This window comes from Haliotis asinina, chromosome 7, assembly GCF_037392515.1.
Source record: "Haliotis asinina isolate JCU_RB_2024 chromosome 7, JCU_Hal_asi_v2, whole genome shotgun sequence".
NCBI classification, from domain to species: domain Eukaryota; kingdom Metazoa; phylum Mollusca; class Gastropoda; order Lepetellida; family Haliotidae; genus Haliotis; species Haliotis asinina.
In genome coordinates, this window is record NC_090286.1 from 62,368,243 (window position 1) to 62,382,967 (window position 14,725).

General features: G+C 38.9%; 1 protein-coding gene across 6 annotated transcripts in view; it reads left to right on the forward strand.

Moving 5' to 3' along the window:
- Positions 1-14,442, forward strand: part of LOC137290231 (neurocalcin homolog) — a 79,021-nt gene extending 64,579 nt beyond the window's left edge. For all 6 annotated transcript variants that reach the window (XM_067820980.1, XM_067820984.1, XM_067820982.1 and 3 more), the window contains 2 exons: positions 3,722-4,175; positions 8,517-14,442. In XM_067820980.1, coding sequence (XP_067677081.1) covers positions 3,798-4,175; positions 8,517-8,714 — 576 coding nt within the window. In that variant the 5' untranslated portion in view covers positions 3,722-3,797 and the 3' untranslated portion in view covers positions 8,715-14,442. The remainder of the gene's footprint in view (positions 1-3,721; positions 4,176-8,516) is intronic.
- Positions 14,443-14,725: the final 283 nt, after the last annotated feature.

Genomic DNA, 14,725 nt, shown 5'->3' on the forward strand with positions numbered 1-14,725 from the left:
TCATGTAAATGTGATTTATGATACAGGTGTATATTTCAATCCCATTTTTGTGGTGTGGAAAAAAAATTCAGTTTATGTTTATGAACGAGAGTCTTACCTTAAAAATACCTCACCCCTGTTGCCATCACCAAGCTGGGCAGAGGGGATGTTTCACCATTTTTCCCAGTGCTGCAAATTGATGATAAAGAAAGTGTAAACTTACTTCAAATCATGTCAGTAGTGAACATGATCAAAGTTCTTCATTCTGTTCAGGAGGTCTTGATATAGATGTGTATGTATGCTTCGCCTTTACCATATGCTTAGAAATGAGCCAGATATGCTCTGCATTACCTGCACTTTCATCTGTATTAGATTAACACACATAGAGGAAGCCATTAGTCCCAAACAGGCTCCTTCCCCACCAACTTTGAAGTTTTTTGACTGTGAAATAATTGGTGAAACTAAATGTGTGCAATATTGTGTGTTTGTATAGGATGGGAATGTTGGTAGATTCATGGAACCTCCATGAGGGAACACTTATGTGTCTTCTTACACAGGGGTTGTATGTAGGTGATCTAGCTCTCCCTGCTGATCAGCTAATCCATGTAATAGGATCCATGTATATATTACATCTTTAGCTGACTGGAAGATCACTGAAATGGTTCACAGCTCAGCTGGTCAGCTTATCCATGTAATAGGATCCATGTATATATTACATCTTTAGCTGGCTGGAAGATCACTGAAATGGTTCACAACTCTGCTGGTCAGGCAGTCTGTATTATAGGATCCATGTATATATTAGATGATTAGCTAGCTGGAAGATCACTGAAATGGTTCACAACTCTGCTGGTCTGGCAGTTTGTGTTATAGGATCCATGTATATATTAGATGATTAGCTGGCTGGAAGATCACTGAAATGGTTCACAACTCTGCTGGTTGGGCAGTCTGTGTTTTAGGATCCATGTATGTAATAGATGATTAGCTAGCTGGAAGATCACTGAAATGGTTCACAATTCTTTTGGGGAGTTAGCTCAGTTTGATTTGGGTGTATGTGTAAGGAAGATGTCTTCGGTTTTGAAAACAATTTCAGTGTATTTTGAATGTAAGGTTGGAAGAGAACACATCTCAAGCTTCTTCCTGTCAATAATTAACAATCCAAATATCAGCATGTCTTGGAAACTGATGCCTTATGTTTGGACACATATGACTGAAAATATCATTGAAATGTCTATAATTTTAGCACACATTATTAATCTTTTCCCCTCTCCTTTGAAATGTGTTTGGCTAAAATGTTTGTAGTTTCTCCCATGGTTGCTATAGTGACTTTTCCTGGGTGTTCCTGGTGAGTGAAGACTGGTATTGATCTCTGTTACAGCTGCAGAACTATTCTATAAATCATTCATTTCACAAATATATTGATAAACTGGATGAAATTAATTTTGAGAAAATAAATGATAGACAGCCTGTATGCTGAAATACTCTGATTGAAAACAGAATCAATGTTATTATCAGTTTCAAAGTTAGACTTCATAATCATGTGACGGTTGAGATTTGTGGATGAAATTATCAAGGAGCCATGTCTAGGGAGCTACCACAAAGTCCAAAATGCCATGCTACTAAACTGTTTATATTTGTTACTTGCTTAAAATTCTTGACCTCCAACTGCATGACTTTGAGATGTAACGAGAAGACAGAGTGCTGTTGTAGGAAGGCTGCTAATGGCCTGGCAACAGTCTATTACTGTTACATATTTCTGGAGGGAACTCAATACTGGTCGGAATTACTGCCATTCATTTGTACATGATTTGGTTGCTAACAGTGAGGTTATGGAGGAAGTGGTCATTCCTAAAGGTATCGGTACCAGTTCTAAGTTTAGACATGGAGGATGTCCAGCTTTAGAACTAATGTAAGTGTGTTCATTCCAGGATTTATTTATTTGGGTGACCAAAAAAGTTTAACCAGAAAGTGGGCGTGATACTTTTTCCTAATTTCACTTAGCATCATCAGTCAACGCAGGTTTTGTCACTCCATGTCATGTTCATTAGGTTGTGGTTGTTTAGTCAACTAGTTGCTGGGGTAGCATCATGTGATGTGCATTTTTGCCTTTCCTTGCTATGATGATAATCAAATATTTACTGCTGAAAGCTAGGTTCACTCATTTCTGTCAAGAAGGATCAGTCTCAAAACAAACCTAACCAAGGTATGCTATCTGAGGGCTGCAGTGTTTACAGGACTGAGGACTGAACTATGGTGTGTCATGCAAACACTGTACCTACTGGGTGACCCCATCGACCCCTTCAAAGTAATAGACTTAAATATTCTTGCCAACAAGCTGAAGCTTCCTGTTACTGGACAGTGCCTGCATGTCCGACAGTTTCAGCCCATATCAATAATATGATTAACATGATTATCGACATAATTCCCAGGGTAGTTATAGCCTGCTGATCCAGCACATGCCTTCACATGGCAACCTTGCTAGGCACAGCTGGATTAGGGGCTCAAGTACAAAGCTATGGTGAGATGTAATACAGCTACACTCCATACACAACTGAAATGACTTTGTTTACATTCTTGAGTTAGGAGTAGTGTGACGGTCTAGGAGTTGTCACACAGCTGCTGGAGTTCAGGATGGTATGTGGTATGAAGTATGCTTTTTGATATGCATGTTTGATCAAGGACATTTTGCCATAGAATTCAAATCAGGGAAGTGGAAATGTCATCCCTGTGTATATACTTCATAGTTGGCTAGGTGGTGTCTTGTGCATAGTGCCATGGTAAGAAAGAAGTTAAAGTTGGTCATGGAGAGTTCTTATGTGCTTCCCAGGCAGCGTGACTTAACTGTGGCCATATAATATTGTCTTTGTTTCAGATTTCTATGTATGTTTCTCATGTGACACTGTTTGGATGGTTGTCGTGTGACACTGCATGGATGGTTGTCGTGTGACACTGCATGGATGTCGTGTGACACTGCATGGATGGTTGTCGTGTGATACTGTATGGATGGTTGTTGTCTGACACTGCATGGATGGATGTCGTGTGACACTGCATGGATGGATGTCGTGTGACACTGCATGGATGTTTGTTGTGTGACACTATGGATGGTTGTCATGTGACACTGCATGGATGTCATGTGACACTGCATGGATGGTTGTCGTGTGACACTATGGATGGTTGTTGTGTGATACTGTATGGATGGTTGTTGTCTGACACTGCATGGATGGTTGTCATCTGACACTTCATTGATGGTTCGTGATTCTCCATAGTCGTATGGTTGACATGGTATCTGTTTTTGTGTAGTATTGTATAGTAGATGTGTGACACAGAATGGGTGAATATCCTTACTAAAATTATGCTGTCTCTTACGTTAATGGTCCTCTAATTTCATCCCGAGTCGAAAGTTCCACTTATGGCTTCAAAGTGCTGTGTTCTTGACCAATCCAATCTGTACAATCAATTGCTGGAATACTGCCAGATATTGCCCGTTCACAGTGCTGCTAAAGAGCATGTACAAGTATTACAATTACCTTCTCGGTCAACTGACAGTATGATTTTTCATATTTTGATCATGTATGTTTGAGGGTTTTTTGTAAGTAAACAGATTGTTACTTTGATTTAATGATTTACCATTATTTTCTGTCTTTATTTATGTAGAGAATAGAGCAGTAACAGCTGTTCTGATGGCTGAATGGTTTCCACCTCTATTGTTTGTGAAAAGTCTTCACACTTACCATTACCATTTCAGTTTGAGCTTTGAGCAAGGCCTGTGAGCACCAAAGCCAAGCAAGGAAGCAGCAGCAAGTGTGAGAGGAAGAGCGAGCATGGGGAAGAGCAACAGTAAACTGAAGCCCGAGATTCTGGAGGATCTCCGCCAGAATACAAGCTTCACAGACGAAGAACTTCAGGAATGGTATAAAGGATTTCTCAAAGACTGTCCAAGTGGACACCTCTCTGTAGATGAATTCAAGAAAATATATGGAAACTTTTTTCCGTATGGAGATGCATCGAAATTTGCTGAGCACGTGTTCCGCACATTTGACACAAACAGTGACGGTACAATAGACTTCCGTGAGTTTATGTGTGCACTCAGTGTCACTTCAAGAGGGAAGCTGGATCAGAAGCTTAAGTGGGCATTCAGCATGTACGATCTGGATGGTAATGGATACATTTCTAGGAATGAAATGTTGGAGATTGTTCAAGTAAGTTGTCAGTTGATCCTTTTCACTCAATACCCCTGTGATAATCTGTTTAGAATGGTTAGCTGCAAACCTTTGTAGGAACTGGTAGGAGTGAGTCAGGAGGGGTTGCAATCACTGGCTAGATAGATGCATGTCTTTGTACCAAAACTGACTAGATCAATGGTCATGATGCCAATAACTACTAGATTATATGGCCCAGTTTTGAAATAAAGCAGGACAAGTGCTGAGTGCAATCTGAAAAAGCAAGACTATAATTTGGTTAATTGGTTAGCCTGGAGGTTACTGGCTCTTCACACAGAACTAGCTGGTGTGAGATCACATTAGGTACAACCAGCCTTGTAGCTCTCTTCATGGAAGGCATAGTGTGGTAGATCAACTGAATTCTTGTGCAGATTTTCTTTCCAGGGTTACAGCAAGTGTTCACCATACATAAAAATCAATACACCGTAGAGAACTTTCTTTTCCTGAGCATTTGAAATATATGGGTCCTGCTGCCTCACAGGTTGTTATATGACAATAGGGATCATTGCTGTGGTAGGACATACTTGACTTCTAACAGCAAAATACATATTCGGTCATTGAGATTTCTGATTGAAATTTGTATATGCTTGATGTGACAGACACAAAACAATAAACAAACAGGACAAAACATCAAACCTGGAGATTTCATTATTAGCATGACAAAAATGTCAAATCAAATGCTGGATGCCCCAATACACTGCACACACACTATAAGACTGTTGGCCCCATGAAATGGTCTGCCCTATGCCCAGTTAAACAATTAATGGCACATCCCATTTCCCATGTCACAAGCTCATTATGTCTCTAGGATGCCTGCTCCTCTACCTACTACCCTAAATCCACTTCATTCTAAATCTTCTGGCAAGTTCAAGCACAGCACAGCAGACAGCAGCTTAAATGAATTGCAGTAAAAAAGTCTGTGCCTGAGTTTATAGAAATCTGTATTTACACCTGTGTATATTTCTGTTTAATGTGTTTCCTAGCAATTAAATTATGTGTCATAACTGCAACCAATATGGAACAGGCAGCCAAAATACCTGACTCCTGGCAGTATCGTGCTGTGCTTATCTGACTGTGGCAGGTCAGTGAGTGCCTCCAATCTACATGGTTTAAACATGCAGCAAGTGAAAACAAGTTCCCTAGCTCCCAGAAAACACTACACATCAGGTATTAGGTCTGACATTCAACAAATCATCCTTTCATGAACAAAAGGTCAGATTGTAATCATTTAAGCTGATCTCCATCTTGCCTCCAGAGTACATTCTACAACCTCTGTTTCCCTGTCATTATACACTGACTCTCACGGAGAGCATGTTATAGAGAAACTTGAGCCACAATATTTCTTGTCATGGTGGAGTCATAACTAATGGATTTTATGCAAAATAGTAGCGGTGGAATATCTATCAAGACTTAGTTGGGCTCTGGCCAAGATTTCAGTTCTCAGGCTGTCAGTCTGTGATAATCTCTGAGTAGAAACTCGCACGTGATTTCATCACCACCTCTTGATACCATGCATGTCAAGAAACTTGCAATACTTCCTATACCAGATACCACATAAATATGCAGCTCACTTTTTGCGTGGATATTCCATTACATATACCTGACTACTGACATCCTCCAAATTCCTGTGATGTGGCAGAAGACATGGACATTGTCCAGTGATGTCAGTCAGTTGTGCATGGAAATCAGTAAATGTTCATTACCTCAATCAGGAACAAATCCTGTGAATAATTAATCATATGACTGAAACCACACATTGTACCTTACAGTACTGATTTGGATTGAGTTTACCCCAAGAAATTCTCTTATTTCCATCAGAATGGAAGCGAGCTGTATAGTGACATCATTGTATTTCCAGTTGATTTAAACCTGTTTCATTAAACATGTTACATGCTACTTTCTTCTCACCATGCCAGAATAGCTATCTGTGTTGAATATAAAGGCAGGGACTGGATTCTTGATTACAATGAAAGTTTCTAAATAATGCACAATTACACCTTTGAAATCAATCATACCCAGATACAGCAGGCCCTGATATATTCTACCCAAATACACCTGACCCTGATATATCCTACCCAAATACACCACTCTAAAATATCCAACCCAAATGCAGCAGGCCCTGATGTAACCTACACATAATTATACAGTAGGCCCTGACATATTCTAACCAAATAAAGCAGGCTCTGATGTATCCTACCCAAATACAGCAGGCCCTGATATATCTCACCCAAATACAGCAGGCCCTGATGTATTCTACCCCAAATGAGTAGGCCTTGATATTTTCTACCCAGATACAGCAGGCCCTGATATATCTCACCCAAATACAGCAGGCTCTGATATATCCTACCCAAATTCAGCAGGTCCTGATATATCTTACGCAAATGCAGCAGGCCTTGATATTTTCTACCCAGATACAGCGGGCCCTGATGTATCCTACCCAAATACAGCAATTAATCAATGAACATGTTTTACTGAAAAAAGGATCATAGTTAAAAAATCTAGACTTGCCACATTTCTAGACTGGTGTAGGCTTTGTTGGATATATTTGCTTCAGGGTCTGTACGACAGTAATACAGCATGTACATCTCCATGATTTACAATACTGCACAGGAATTACACTATAGCATCTCGACTCTTCAACATTGCAGTCACCAGTACCAAACTTGGCCTTGGTCATTCTCAAGTTTGAATGTATTCTATAAACAAACCTCCTCCCCTGTTTAACTTGTTGCCATAATAAGCTTTACTATGCTGTGTGTCTGAGCAAGAACAGCGCTGCCAAGGGAGGAGGCCCAAGACTCACCAGTGTGTGCCTTGGGGATATCAGCTGTTATGTCTATGCTGAAGCAAGCTATATTTAGTTAAGAATTTACATTCAGTTAGACTGTGTGCAATAGTAAGGGTCAAGGTTAAATACATTGCACAAGCGCATCATGAGATAAAAACAAGCTGAACAAATCTGCTTCAAATTTTTGTCTTACACAGGGTTGTGTTCGATGTATTTTCCAAATGATTAAAGACATGGAGCGAAGGTTTGTTCTGTTGTTTTCTCAGGCTTCTCCATCATCCAAAGTAGTGAATGTTACTTTGTTAGGTTGATACACAATTCCAGACTAGAACTGAGACTCCTACCACATCACACCTTGTGTTCTATAGTCCATTTGACTCAAAAGTGAACCAATAAATTGCAAGGTAACTCAAAAACTGATAAACATAACATACTCAGTGAAATGCTCATCAAAATCAGAACATCATACAACTCTGTGAGGTTTTTGCAGAATGTTTTTCCTTAAAATAGAAAAAAGGTGTTTAACAAATTATCATTAAACTATTGACACAGTTCACTATTTGGTAAAAGGAAGGAGTGCAGAGAAAGGGAAAGCCAGGTCATTGAGTTTGTTATGTTTATTAGTTTTTTAGCTAGACTGCAGTTCATCGGTCTGTTTTTGAGCCAAACGGACTATATGTCCTGATCAGTCTGAATTAAATGTGAGTTCATAACAGTGTAATTGTACTTCTTAAAAAGAAGTTTCCTCTTGCATGTAAATTCTTTGATATTAGAGACCACCATTTGCCTGCCCGTAGACATTGCATTATCTTTGAACCATCCCTGCAGTACATACTGTTAAGTAACCTACTTCCTTAATTAGCTGGCTCCACCTCCACACCTATCATAAGCCTTATGATGATACAATCCACAAAATCAGTATAACCTTGGGAAGGTCTGTGTACAGCCTTTGTGCTGCACCTGTCTTGATGTACATGGTCATGACGAGTATATCGACATGTGTCTGTGATGGAAGGGGAAGCTTTCTTGTTTCCACACTTTTATTTACTCCTCGAGTTGCTGTGCCATAATGGACATGATAGATTACCCCACTGCATGAGATGTTTCCCTAATGCTCTAGTCTCATCCACTGGTTGTGAGGAAAGTAGCTTCTGTTAAGTATGTGTGGGTGGACCTGACGCACTGGTGCTTTGTCCATTTGTCTTTGATGGAATTATCACTTGAGGAGCCTACATTGACTATCAAGTGTAGATTTGATGTCTGAAATACATCAAACACAATACTTAAGGATTGATCTCTTCTTCAGATATTTTTTCTTTTGATTTTCAGTTTTAAAATCAAGAATTTGTCATTTCATCAAAATAATGTCCTTGAATCTTTGCATGGAACAACAATGTTCTGTACTCTTTGCACTTGCAAAACCCACCTGCAAATCAGTAGGCTGATAACACCTTGATAAATATGCAATCAAGTGGTAAGGTCATCCAAGGTTACCTGACTGCATGATTAATGGTGTTAATGTTCTGTTTCAGGCAATTTACAAGATGGTCGGCACAGTTATGAAAATGCCTGAGGACGAATCAACACCGGAGAAACGTACCGACAAAATCTTCCGACAAATGGATAAAAACCTGGATGGGAAGTTGTCTTTGGCAGAATTTATTGAAGGTGCCAAAAGTGATCCTTCAATTGTGCGTCTGCTTCAATGTGATACTCACTCCCAGAGTTGAGTGGGATGTATTTGGTTCTTTTCTATGTAGATCTATCACCATATTCTGGGGTTGCCTCCTCTTCAATTGCCTCTTGCAGAGCCTTGTGACTCAAGAAAGTATCTCAGTCCAGGCAATGGCAGGCATAATGGCGGCCACCTTGTGTTACTGTTTTGTTCAGGCTCCAATGCTGTATATATTCACTGTACAAGGACAGCCAAATGCTGTGAAGAATGAACTGATACTGTATTCCACACACCCCATTACAACTTGGGAGAAAGATGGTCTCAGTGGTGTTCCTACAGTATACTATTTTCCACGTGTTTGTTGTTAGAGATTTGTATGTATGTGAATATAGGGAAACTTCATCTAAACATGTTGATTTGGCTTCTGATTTGAAACTGAATGCTGTTTTTCTATGATTGAGTTGAATTTGTTGTGAGGACATCATTTCCATACTTAACATTCTGAGATGTGTTTGTACAGCAAATAATTACAATTATTTATAATTGATAATATATGAAGTTATTGATATTCATGAGATGTTTATATTCTGCAATATAAATATACATATATATATATATATATATATCAGAGGATGAGTATAAAATGACTTTTAAGAATATTGACTGTGTTGTCTGAGCTTTTTTATAATAGTCCCGAGTGTATTTACTTCTCCATCAACACTGATGAACTAGACACACAGCAGCATGAGTCCATAGCACTGAAATAGCTTACCAGACATTGATTAACCTGTCATAGAAAGCAACTTTTTATTCATTGTGGTGCATCACAAACGTCCATGTCAACTTGAAAGCACTGAACAGTTATTGATAGGCACCTGCTGTGTTCATGTGAAAGGTGTTTGGTCAAGGGCAGATAATGTATCAAAACTATCACGACAGGGATCTGATATAAGTATTTAAGATTATTCATTGGGGATGTTCATTCCATGAATGACTGTACTCTTACGTTTTGCCAGATCAGTTATATTTCTTGTGTTAGATGTGGGTCAAAGCGTCAAGATAAACAATAAGATGTGGGTCAAAGCGTCAAGATAAACAATAAGATGTGGGTCAAAGTGTCAAGATAAACAATAAGATGTGGGTCAAAGTGTCAAGATAAACAATAAGATGTTGGTCAGGGTGTCAAGATAAACAATAAGATGTGGTCAACGTTGATCTGAAGATCTAGAAATAATGATAATAAGTAGTATACATTTCAAATGGGGTCATGGGTGGAAGTCTTACCAGTTTTTCTATCTATATTAAAGATTCATCTATAACACAAGAAAATGACTTGTCTGGCACTGGATAGACTATAATATTTTGCTGTTGATCTGTCTTGAATGTGTAACGGTAGTGTGTTCCTGAATGGACACGTGATTTATATATTGTCTTGCCAATACACTGGTCTGCGGTCCAATCTTCTTGACAACACATTGGATTTCTCGTCCTCATACATTTCATCAACACCTACACAAGGACTGGTCAAGCTGCACTAGTATGGCCAACATCTAGGGAGCATTTGAGTCAAACCTCTCGGATACCATTTGCTTCCATTATTATTTACTGTAATCATTATGTTTAATATAAGCAATTCTCATTTTCATTTCCTTCAAATTCAGTATTGTTAACCAAACATACTTTTTACTATACATTGTTAAATGTTAATTCATATATTTTCATCTTGAAGTCGTTTTTGTTTTCTGAGGAATAATTGCCATGATATTTTTTCATTTTACATTGTTAAATTGGCTTAGTTTGCAGTGATGAAGATCATGAGAATGTTGATTGTACTGACTGAAATGAGGGAGGGCTTCTGAGTGCTACCACATGGCAGTTGTATCAGTGAATGGTAGTTCTCACCCATCTGGTATTTTAGTTATTTTGCAGGTAACATTTTCATTCTCTTGGGTGATTTCTGGGTTTCTTTCATTTCATGGAGGTTACTTTCTGAACATATTATCATGGTAGTCCTATTTGACTTAGACAGCTGTTTAGGCCTGGACTTTTGACACCTCATATTTCTCACCTAGATATTAAGGGTAGATTTCGGATACAAACACCAAGCTATACAGTCATCGCAGATTTACTGCCTGTACTGAGTTCCTATTTAGCGAAAGTTAGTTGTAAAGCATTTTCAAGAAATGTTTCAGAAATGAACATTGATTTGAGCTATTTTTCTTATTGTGTACAGAAATATAAGGGCAGTGTTTTTCATTATTCATAGTTCATATAGATCTGAGCTGGATGAGAGAAAATGTGGAGTTATTTCCCCTTGATATCAATCACAGCCTGACCTCTTATTTCATGATAGGAAATAGTTTCCACACTTGTATTTGCACCATTTCTATCCATGCTGTCTGTGAAACTAGGATAGGGATTTGCAGCTCAGTTCAGTGCTATTGCACATGTGACATCTCCACATTTGATTTGATGAATGTGTAATAAAGGGAGATAAATCTTATGGCTCAGTGATGTACATTATCACCTGTAGATCTGTAAATATATCTCATCTAGACTCAAGCTATGTAGGTCATGTTAAATAGGTGTCATGGTGGAAGCATTGATATAAGCACAACCTGAGACCACTCACCATGAACAGTCATGTTCATATATTCATGTCAAGTGTTTGCAGGAATCTGATGAACTAGTGATTACTATTCCGTGGAATAGTGACTTGAATGTTTCTTTTCCAAATGCTTGAAAACAAAATGAAGGTAAGGAAGAGCATGGTTCCTACTGTTATACATGACCCTAATTAAAATAGTGAGTGAAGGTCTGGGCCCTGTTCTACCAAGCGATCATGGGACTACACTTGTTGAAGGTCTCTCACTGTATGAGAGCTATAATTGTCTTAGCACAGAGGTTGCTTTTAGGATAGCACTTTTTCAGTTTCCTTGACAAGTCAGTAGAAATATACCTTCAGCTCAACAGAGGTGCTCTTTGCTGTAGTAACAACAGACTGATGCAAGTTCGTATGAAAATGATTTAATTCCTTGTTACGATGTTCCTAGTTTCCCATGTAAGCGGACGCCTGTGATTGTGAAGTGACACTGACAGGATCTAGGAAGACACTGGGATTAATGTTAAATATCTTGTTTCACTGTCACTTGATGGTTACACATTGCTTTACAGCAGTTTAGTTCAGTGTTAATGCCAAAAATGTAATGCATGCTCTCAAAAAAGCTGTCCAAGATGTGAGTACTCAAGTATCCATTCCTGTGGGTACACCCGCCTCCTGTATTACACATGTTACATGGCCACCAGAAAGTTGGAGACATTCATTGGTAGAGTGGAGTGGGATGTGTGTAGCCCATCCTTGAAGTGTTCACTAACTCTTTAGGCAGAATGATGATTTTAAGCTCCATATGACTAACTCATTTGATATTTATGCAATGGAAATTTATTGTATATTTTGCATGGAGTTTTGCTTTGCACAATCTTTGCTATAAATATTCCTGGCCCAAAGTTTGAAGCATGTGCAGTACCATAGTGATTCATTGTATTTGATGGGACTGCAGTCATTTGTAATATACATCTCAGATCATTTAATGTTATTTCATATTTTCTGATCTCATGTTAAGCATTTACATGTGTGTTTGTCATATGTCATCTGACAGATGTTGTCGAGGAAGTTATTCTTGATTTCAGGTGTTCTTATCCTAGCTCTGTTAGAGGCTACAAGCCTTGCACCTAACACATACAATTGCAACCCAGAAACATACCATTACAACCAACAAAACACAGTTACAATCCGAAAAAATACAGTTGCAAACCAGAAACATACTATTAACACCATGAAAACATCATTACAAACCAGAAAGCATACCTTTAACACCATGAAAACATCATTACAAACCAGAAACATAAGGCTACCAATGAGAAACATATAGTACTGACCTGTGGAACAAAGACAGTCTCTCTGCTCTTGTGGATAGGACATCTGCACAGGTTGCAGAAGATGATTTGCTAAGTCTCTGACTATGTTCTCACAATCACTCACCAGACTTACATTAAACTAATATTCAGATATGGGCATCACGAAACACTGATTAATTTATATCATAGCACCCATCAAATACAGACATGATCTTTTGCAACTCTGCACCGATCAGGAGTCTGCCCATCTGGAGTCATGTTCTCAAGACAAAAATGATGAAAAAGACATTCACCAATGATAACTTTGCACTCATCAGAAACCTGTTCATCCACTGCTACACATTCATCCAAAATGCTTACAAACATTCATAACACTGCACCCATCCACAGCCATAACACCAAACAGGTCGTTCACCAAAAGTTGCACCCAGACATGAGACCCAGCTCCATATGTAAACACAGACCAAACATACAGACATGGTTTCACTCAATATTCGTTTGGTTGTAGCAAAATACACAATGTGTTTATTCATTTGTATTCTAGCAGCAAATGCCTACATCACAGGCAGACTAATGTACAATTGAGATGTTCTAAATTGTTGATTGGCAGTTGTTCAGGAAAGCTTTATTTCCCTGCACTGTGACTAGATTAACCAACTGACTAGACTCCACCTCACACAACCTTCACCATGTGTTGTGGTAACATGTATGATTGTTCTACTTGATATTGTGCCTCTGGGCACATGTTGTGCCACTTGGCACATGTATTTTTTCATCATTGAGAGTTTTATTGTGCCTGCACAAAGTCCCCACCCGCTGTATGCCTGTAATACATAGTTTGATTATGTCACACTCAGGCTTCAGGCAAACGTTTCTATATTTCTTGGTTTACAGATTTTCCCACGAAAATGCAGGTTGGTAGGTGTAGAAACTACTGAACACATTTCAGAAGAGGTTCTGTTCGTTGACGGTCATCTGAATGATGCTGAACAAATATTTTATCTGTGACAACTTTGTTTACTTGTTATTTGTTTTCTTATTTTGACATTTTAGGTATGAACACATGCTATGGCATCTTGGGAAGTATTTAAAGCATTTTTGTCAGATGTTTTCCCTTTTTGGTGGGCTTGGTGGATCTGTAAACCAGTTTTTAGAAAAAAGTGTTGCCTTGGAACTGAAAGAATCTGCCTACTGTGCCATACCTCAGAGCACTATATGACAGAAAATGACAGCTTTTTCTGGGTTTTTTACTGTATCATGTTGAAGGAAATGGTTGTATTATTCAGTTATTTCTTCTGAATACAAATAGAAACTTAAAATGTTTAACCAATTAGCCCTGTACAGTGTACTGTATGGATCAGTTTACATTATGTGGGATACCTACCACCCTTCACAGTTTAGTACTCTGCAGTAGACAGGTGCATGTATAGGGAGCTGGAACATAGTCACAGGACAACATGCCATGTCTGCAGTCAGTGACAGGCCTCAGAATGTTTGTAGTATTGCCTGGTGTACTGTACAGTGTTTCATCTGTACATTTGTGCATAGTTTGGTATAAATACTGGACTTAACTGTACAACTGTACACTAAGTTGAACATGTTGATCCTTGACCACTGTATTGCTGTACAGATATTTTGTTCATACATCTCCACTGTACAGTACAAGCCTAGGTCTGGTAAGACCTGTACAGTACAGTGAAGGTGTCTGGAACTGTACATCGCATCTGTGTACACATGTGTACAATTCTGTTGCTCCCCATGTTATTCTCTTTGATGTAAGCACCTGCCACAAATGTAGCATTTTCATCATGGCCCCCAACTTTTCACCTGCCACTGTGTTTGCAAATAAACTCTCCCTCCAGGTTTTTGTTCCCATGTTTTTGATTCCTAGAAGACACCAACGATATGTGACTGGGCAAACCTACAGGTCCTGAACCAGACTTGTTCCATCATACTTATCACATGGACAGTAGCAGCTTGTCCTCTTGTCTGCTTTTGTCCTCAGCAAACATACAGGCCAAGAGGTTAAAGCATGAAGTCCTGGGTTTGATTCCCCATATGGGTACTACGTATGAAGCCCAAGACCCATGTTTGATTCCCCATATGGGTTCGACGTATGAAGCCCAAGACCCATGTTTGATTCCCCAT